Source organism: Protobothrops mucrosquamatus, unplaced genomic scaffold, assembly GCF_001527695.2.
Source record: "Protobothrops mucrosquamatus isolate PMUCROS unplaced genomic scaffold, P.Mucros_1.0 scaffold56, whole genome shotgun sequence".
Lineage (NCBI taxonomy): Eukaryota > Metazoa > Chordata > Lepidosauria > Squamata > Viperidae > Protobothrops > Protobothrops mucrosquamatus.
Window position 1 is genome coordinate 215,571 of NW_015386436.1, and position 8,395 is coordinate 223,965.

The 8,395-nt window shown below is 50.1% G+C and overlaps 1 protein-coding gene across 2 annotated transcripts in view; it reads left to right on the forward strand.

Annotated features, from left to right (window-relative positions):
* Positions 1-266: 266 nt before the first annotated feature.
* SMAD3 (SMAD family member 3) overlaps positions 267-8,395 on the forward strand; it is a 49,353-nt gene continuing 41,224 nt past the window's right edge. For both annotated transcript variants that reach the window (XM_015811892.1, XM_015811893.1), the window contains exon 1: positions 267-472. In XM_015811892.1, the coding sequence (XP_015667378.1) occupies positions 267-472 (206 nt within the window). The remainder of the gene's footprint in view (positions 473-8,395) is intronic.

Here is an 8,395-nt window from a genome sequence, read left to right on the forward strand (position 1 = left end):
GCGGGGCGCGCCTTTGCGCAGGAGGCCGGGCGCGCGCCTGGCCGGGGGGGGGGGAGGAGCCGCCGCGAGAGGCGCGTTGGGCGAAGTCGGCGAAAAGTTGGCGGCGGCGTCCTCCGCTTTGTCCCGGGCCGAGCCCGGCCGCGCCTGGCCCCGCGCCGCCCGCCCGCCCGAGCCGGGGAGAGAGCCGGGGCGCCCGGTGGGCGAGGGCTCGGCGCCGCCGGGGGAAGGCGGCGGGGCTCTCCAGTCCCGGCCTCCCCGCGCCGGCCATGTCGTCCATCCTGCCCTTCACGCCGCCCATCGTGAAGCGGCTGCTGGGCTGGAAGAAGGGCGAGCAGAGCGGGCAGGAGGAGAAGTGGAGCGAGAAGGCGGTGAAGAGCCTGGTGAAGAAGCTGAAGAAGAGCGGGCAGCTGGACGAGCTGGAGAAGGCCGTCACCACGCAGAGCGCCGCCACCAAGTGCGTCACCATCCCCAGGTAGGGCAGCCCCCGCCCCCGGGAGACCCCCCACCCCCCCGGGAGACCCTCCGGCCGGGGCGCCGCCTTTGTTCTGGGCGCGGGCCGCCCCCGCGGGACCCCGGCGGGGAAGCTTCTCGCGGGCGGGCCCCGGCCGGGGTCTCCGGCGGAGAGCGCCTGCGGGCGCCGCGAGCATCCCCGCCGCCCCCGGGCTGGCTCAGGCACGGACGCCGGCAGCGCTGGGAAGAAGGCGGGGGGGGCTGTAATTGGGGGGGGGGGAGAGAAGGAGGCTGTGAAAGTTTCGCGGAGGATGGAGAGGCGCCCGGCCGCCCCCCCCCCTCCGCGATTCGCGTGCTGGCCGGCAGTAGAAATAGGGACGAAGAAAACAGAATGTAAAAAAAAAAAACCCACCACCGTAAATGTGAAAATGTTCTCTCGTCATCGCATTCACTTATTCCCGCTTTGCTTTGCTTTGCTTTACATTTATTCCAAATCTGCACCGCTTCCGATGGTGTTTGTGCCGAAGCAAAACAGTGCAGCAATGGCAATTATTGGCCTCTACGAAATAAAGAGGCCAGCAAATGAGGCTAACGGCTGGCAAGAAGGCATCATCCTGCCAACTGCTCCCCAGCTCTTCTTTCCGTTCAACACCTACTTAGCACCCGGGCCCTTCCGGGAAGCCAGCTCGACTCCTCCCCGAAAGTTTTAACCCTGATTGACGCTGGAGCAGCTTGGTCAGAAGCGACCACGACCTGCCTGGCTCTCGCAGGCAAGAGCAGGCAGATCCCAGGTTGATGGAAGAAGGGCAAACACCTTGCCAGGACCTGGGCTGGGGGCGTCCCGTGCTTCCAGGGGGCTCGGTTCCTGGGGATCGTCGGCTGGGGGTCCGCCTGATGAGCAGCCTCTGCTGGCTTCCGGCCCTGTCTGCAAAGCGCCCCAGGGGTCTGGCTGAGCTGTCTGGGAGATCGGTGGAAGTGGGGCAGAGGTGCCGGCGGACTTGCGCTGTGCCTGACCCCTCGGCCGACTCTCCTTGGCCTCCATTGCTAGGAGGTCTCTGCTCAGGGAGTTCCCGCACATCTTCCTTCCTTGCCGGAAGAATCGCAGGGGTCTTTCTCCTCTCCTCTCCTCTCCTGCTGCGGGCTGCGCAAAGGCCTCCCAGAGCAGCCACCCACGGGAGACGATCCCCTCGGAACTCCCCTGGGGCGGGAACGGAGAAGGCAGTTGGCCTAAGCTGGACAGGGTGGGGATCGCTTGGCTGGCCAAGCGGTTTCCTCATCACTTATTTTGGCCCTTCATTCTGGGTTCTTATAGCCGAGTGTGATCGCTCCAGTTCACGCGTGTGAGCAAAAAACACAAACATTGAGTGGTTCTTCCAGAAACAGTTTTGAGTCTGGCGTTTCAGTTTGGTGCTCCATCGTCAGTGTTTGCTCGTGGAAGGGGCCTGGGCTCCTTGCTCCTCTGCTTTTCCTCTTTCGACCGGGTGGCCTCCTCTCCTTAGCGGCAGGGGAGAGTTCTCAGCATTCGGCCCAGAAGGCTTGTTTGTTTTCGTCCCTGCCTTTTGCTTTCCCAGCGCTCTGTAAATGTGAATCTTGGCTGTCGGAGTGACTGAGGAGGGACGGTGGCTCACACAAAGGGGCATCTGTTGTTCGGGCCAGCCAGGGAGATGGGAGGCCAGGAGGTCGGGGGGGGGGGGCAGTGCTGAAAATGTTTCTTGTTTGAAAGGCGTCCAGGCAGGGTTGCAGGCTTCTCAGGGCTGAGAGTCTCGCTGGGCAGAAAGTGCCTTTTGCAGAGAGACCTGACTCAAAATCAGGGGCATTTATGGCTGAGGAGTAATCCATCTCCCCCTCCCCTCCACTCATTGTTCTTCGGTAGTGCCAGTTTATTTGTTTGGGGAGGGGGAGCTTTTCTACAGAAGCTCATCTGGGTTTGAATTCTCCAGAAGGGACGGGGGGAGAGAGCTGGCATGCCTCTGAGCCACAGCTTGGATGAGAAAACCCCAATTTCCTCATACTCGCATTAGAGCTCTCTCCTCCTCTCCTTCTGGAGCTCAAGGCAACGTTCCCAGCTCTGCCTCCTTCTGATTTATTCTCTCCCAACAAGGCAGGGAAGTGACCTGCCCCACCTCACTCTCGGTGAGTTTGAAGGTTGAGAAGGATCTGAACTTGTGGCCTCCAGGTCCTTCTTCCCAACCCTCACACCAGGCAGCTCTCTGGGTCTTGTGCAAACTCTTCTCAAGAAAGCTCTCTTCTTTTTCAAGAGGTCCTTCTCTTGAACGGCCTGCCCAGAGCTCCCCGGCTGATACTTTTCACAGCCCTCCAGAGCTTCCTGGAACGTTGTGTAAAACTGATGCTGACTTTTCGCTCAGTGGTGAAAATGCCCTCCGCAGGTGGCAAGTCCCCGTGGATTGGCTTGTGCCAAAGCATCTGCTCCAGAAGGGCTGCTGTGTGAATTGACGAGGGGAGACCCTGGTTTGTATGAAAACCTTTCCAAGGACAGGAAAATTTTCCATTCCACCTTGCAGGTACAGATATTTTTTTTGTGGTCTTCCAAAGCCTCTTTCCTTATGCTAAAGGCTCACCCTGGTGGGAAATGTGCCTGCTGTTGCTTTCGTTCCCACCATTCTTGTGTTCCGAGCCTTTGCTGCCCTTTCAGCTCTGCCCAGACACATAACCCGTTTTACGGCATAAAAGGGAGGGCTGGGTTCGGAGAAGAAGCTAAGGTCTTGGCTGAATTTCTTGCAACAGGTTGAACCACGAGCTGCGCGTTGCCTGGCATTTTGCTCCTGGCATCTTCCACGTCCTGTAGTTTCATCGCTGTGCCGGAAAATTGTGCTACTTCTGTACTTATATAAAAGAATGATGGATTAGAGTGGAATTCTTTATGAATACAGATACTTAAAAAAATAAATTCTGGAAGGCAGTCAAGGGCCCTCTTGCTACACTGGCGTAACCCATTCTGCAGAGTCCGTCTGTTGACTTGTGCAGTTAGGTAATCACGGTGGAATAATCAGGCCTCTGATGAAATGTCTGTGTTAAAAGTAGAACTTGCAGTGAATTTTTAAGAATTACAGCAAGTGAAAGAAGATGAGGATGTGCCATGGGAATAATGCTGCAGGCTTCAGGCTTCAGCATCTAGTCAAACCTTTCTTCAATCTTCCTGCCACTCGCCTCCCCCCACAACTTAGCTTTTTAGCACCGGGTCTGATGAGAAGGCCAGGGATGTTCAAACACCTGAATGCCTTTTCTGAACATTGAGTTGGCCCTAGGAAGAAGGCATTGCCTGAACAACGGTTTTGGAGCGTATTTGCTCAATTTGTATAGTAAGGAGAGAGCAGGTGAGCAAAATCATCTCTCCTGTTATTAAAATGTTAGATTTCTGAAATGTTTCCATCAAGACTGCGGGAAGAGTAGAGATAGTCCGATCCTTGAGCAGCCGTCTGAGTTTGCAAGGGACCCCCCGAAAGGAACTTTCAGTGTTCAGCGTTCCGGCGGCTGCACCCAACCCGGTCACATGATCACATTCGGGGGGGGGGCTGGCTCAAAGTTAGGGCAATTTACAGTGTCCCACAGGCACGGGACTGGGATTTTTGACTTTGATTTCTGGCATTTGCTTCCAATTTCTGGCCAAAAATGTCCATTGGATAAAATGGATTTGCCTCACAACTGTAACATTTGCCTATCGACTCCTGCATTCAACTTAATGACCACCCCCAAAAAAGTTCACACAATCAGGCATGCTCACATGGTGACCCGCTTAATGACTACCATGGCTTACCACCATAATTCTGAACTTAATTACAGATGTAAATCAAGGCGAATCAGTTTGTATCAGGAGTACATGTTAGAGCATTGGGTCTCAAAGTTGTTTCGTGTTGATTTTTCCTTCAAGAATATCCACTTCTACAGGAAGAAGCAAAGTCAACTCTTAAGGAAGGCAGCACCAAAAAGGTACATTTCAGAAATAAGATAAAAGATAAATAATAAGATAAAGATAAATAATAAGATAAAGGCTTTACAAATCCTTAGTAAGACCACACTTGGAATACTGCATCCAGGTTTGGTCAACACAATATTAAAAAGATGTTGAGGCACTGGAAATAATGCAGAGAAGAGCAACAAAGATGATTAAAGGATTGGAGGCTAAAGCATACGAAGAATGGTTGCTGGAATTGGGCGTGTCTAGTCTAGTGAAAAGGATTACTAGGGGTGACCTGATAGCCACCGGTATGTTCCAATATTTGAGGGGCTGCCACAAAGAAAAGGGGGCCAACCTGTTTTCCAAAGCACCAAAAGGCAAGGCAAGAAACAATGGATGGAAATTAACTAAGGAGAGAAGCAACCTAGAACTAAGGAGAAAATTCCTAAAGGAGAGAGCAATCAACCAGTGGAATAGCTTGAAGTTGTGGGTGCTCCATCACTGGAGGCTTTCAAAAAGAAGCTGGACAGCCCTTTGTCTGAAATAGCATAGAGTCTCCTGCTTGAGCAGGGGGTTGGAGTAGAAGACCTCCAAGGATCCTTCCAACACAATTATTCTGTGTTCTAAACAACCTCTGCAGATCAGACTGAAGCCCCAGTTTAGATTATCAGCCATCTGTTTCCACAGCAACCAGTTTTGATGCCTTCAAAAAGCCTCCAAACAAGGTATTGATGAAAATTACTTCCTGCATTTGAATTTCCTAGCAATTATTGAGAAGAATATTATCCTGGCCTGTGAATATTATAAAGCTAGAGTGGTCAGTCGCTGTACAGTTCAATGTGTCCATCCATGATTTGAGTACCCTCTGGACTTGTGGATTTCCAGAATCCTCACTCAATATAATTGTTGCTAAGTAGGTTGGAAGCTAAAAGTCACAGATCTGCTGGGTGTCCAGGGTGATTGGAGAACTTTGGGAAGTTTTAGATGCAGAAATGCATGAGGCTTAGCTGGCGTGGCTCTTTCCACTCTAATGCAGCGTGTGCCGTTTACACCAACAACTTTTGCACAAAGTTCTACAATAGCAACGGGCTCTAAGCATTTTTTCAGGAAATTTGAATTGTCCAAATAAACATTTCATCCTCACTGCTTTGAAGTGTTGTTGGATTAAGAGGGGGAAGTATTCCAGTCGTAACAGTTTGTGTGCATTGGCAACAAATGCAGCAGATGGCAAGGAACCACAGAAGCTGCTGTCCAGAGGGCCCCCCCCCCGTGGGCCAACTTCATCTTGGGGGGGAGCAGTAGAAGGAGGTGTAGTAAAAGTGGAAAAGAATGGAGTAGCGTGCACTGAATGCTAGTCTTTGAGTGCTTGTGTGTAGTGCGTTACCTAGGGACTTATGTGGTTGTGTTGGCTCTTTGGTGTTTTGGAGCCCACCGACTTGGGTATTTTTAAAAGAACCCGTGACAACCACTTCCAGGAGGTCAAGCAGAAAATGGTCCAAGCAGAGACTTACCTGAGATAACTTGAGCACTGCTGGGAAGCAACTTGCTGTTCTCACCCATCCATAGAACCACAAAGTGGCCTTGAGCTTTTTGGCACACTTAAGGCAGCTTGGCAGCTTTGTGCCCTTCAGCTGCCTTAGGCATGAAATGCCTCCCCTACATGTTTAAAGGATGAGACTTGCACAATGCAAAGCTCAGTACAGGAGCAGTTTTTAGACCTTCTGGCAAGCACATTAATCCTGGTTTTGGAATAATTCATCACCAGTTGACGCTCTTTGCAGTGTGGAACATGAGCTTGCAAAAGTCTCCCGAGTTCAGTGAGAGCTGTGCAGTCACTGAGGTTGGACAAATCCCCTTCTTGCCATGATGTGTTCCTATTGTCTCTTCTCCCCTCCTCGTGGACGGTCTTCTTCTGTCCCTCAGTAGCAGAGGGTTTGTCCAGGCACTTATGGGTAATCTATGGATCTTCTTTAAGCTTATTAGGTTGGGAAGGTGATTCTGGAGGAGAAGCTAGCACTTCTTCTGAAATTAATATCATATGATAATATCCTTAATAGTCCTTTACTGAGGCTTGAACAAAGTGTACTTACCCATTTGCTACTGTGGCCTTCAAGCCTTCCAGAGAGAAGAAGCTTGTGGATTCCCCCCCCCCCCTTGTGCTGAAATGCTACGGAAGTGCTTTGCATATGCAACTTTGAGGTTTACCACATCCACCCCCACATTCAGGGAAGGGTGCAGGACTTTCCCAGAGCTCCATCATGTCAATTCACGGCAGAGATAAGCCTTGAAATCATGGCATAGTAACCATTTCTTTTCCAGGGAAAGGTTCTGTGTAGACACATCCCAATTACAATAAATGCTTTGTTTAAGATAACCCTAGAAAGGGGGTAGCAAGAAAATAGCACAAAGGGTTTTGTTATGCAGAGGATGCATAGAACAGTCATGAAGCCAGAGGCTAAGTTTGGTTTTTGTAAGTTGGGAAAATTGGGGTCTTCTTTTATACAACTGTGGAAAATTTTGACTAGCTCTTCTGTTCAAATTCTAGAATGTGGGTGTTAAATCAACATCTGGTACAACTTTGCTAAAATCAGCAGGACTTCTGCATTTTATGTTTTTCCATAAAGGCTGTACAAGGGCTATTGATGGATTTAGCAGGCCATCCAACAGATAAGTTGATTATCAGAAACAGCAGATTAATATTGTGCTAGATTCCCATATTGAGTTTGACTCAGAGATCGAATTGTCTTTATTTTAAGGGATTCTTTTGAGGGATAGAAACTAATGAAGGAGAGAAACAACCTAGAATTAAGGAAAACTTTCCTAACGGTGAGAACAATCAACCAGTGGAATGCCTTGCCTTCAGATGTTATGGGTGCTCCATCACTGGAGGTTTGTCTAGAATGGTATAGATTCTCCTGCTTGTGCAGGGAGGTGGACTAGATGACCTCCAAGGTCCTTTCCAACTCTGTTATTCTATGTTCAAGTCTATGTTTCCAGGATAAACTTTTAGCCAACAGATAAATTGACTATCAGAAACCACAGATTAATATGGTCAGAAACAAGAGTGATCTCTATCCTGGATTCCCATCTATAAAGTGGTGTCCCCTGCAAGGATGCAACCTCAAGAGATCCAGTTAAGGGATCCACCAACTCCCTGTACCTTGAATTTGGGCTTACCTTGATCAATCTGATGTTTACTGGACCACAGGATAGCTCCCATTGGCATCTCATGCCAAAGGTCCAGTTAAATCTTTCACCAAGCTTCAAGTGATGGCTTGTTTACCATGACTTCCAGGCCATGACACCAGATTATTGAATTCTGGCTTATGGTGATGTTCAGCCTGGCCCAAACTAGGTATGCTTGGAAATTATTAATTTACTCACAGATTGTTTGCCAATAGGCCAATCCTTGTTGTTTTTCCATGGTAAGATAATTTGCTTTAGGTTTTGAGTCATTTTTGATTAGGAGATCTTTTAAATTGAATGATTTAAATCCTAGTTTGTTGTGTTAAGTTGTGTGTATGTGCATGATGTTCATGCAAGGCCCCCAGCAGGAATGGTGGGACAGGAATGTTGGGTCACCTTGTTATGCAAAGCCAAGGCACTCTGCTGGTGTTGAAATTGTCCCTGTGCCAGGCAGTTCTCTGGCTCCCACCTGGGTTTGGATTGCCCTTTATGTGTGGCAAGGAGCCCTGCCCAGATTACCACATCGGCAGGCGCTGTCTGAGGAGGCCAGCTGCCTGCCGGTCATACTGACCACAGATCAATGTTGAGCTTGCTAGGGAAAGTAGCAATGCTCACCTCTCCTCTGCGTGAATGGCAGCCTTCCCCTGCCTGGCTGGACAAACTCCCAGAATTCCCCAGCAAGCATGGCCATCGCTGGGAATTCTGGCAGTTGAACTCTAGATTCCAAAGCTGAGGAACACGCGACTACATTCCAGACACAGAACTGCACGCAGAGCATTCACAGAGCTGAATGACATCATATGAGTTGTGCTGTCATGGCTTACATCATTTGTGTGATGATGT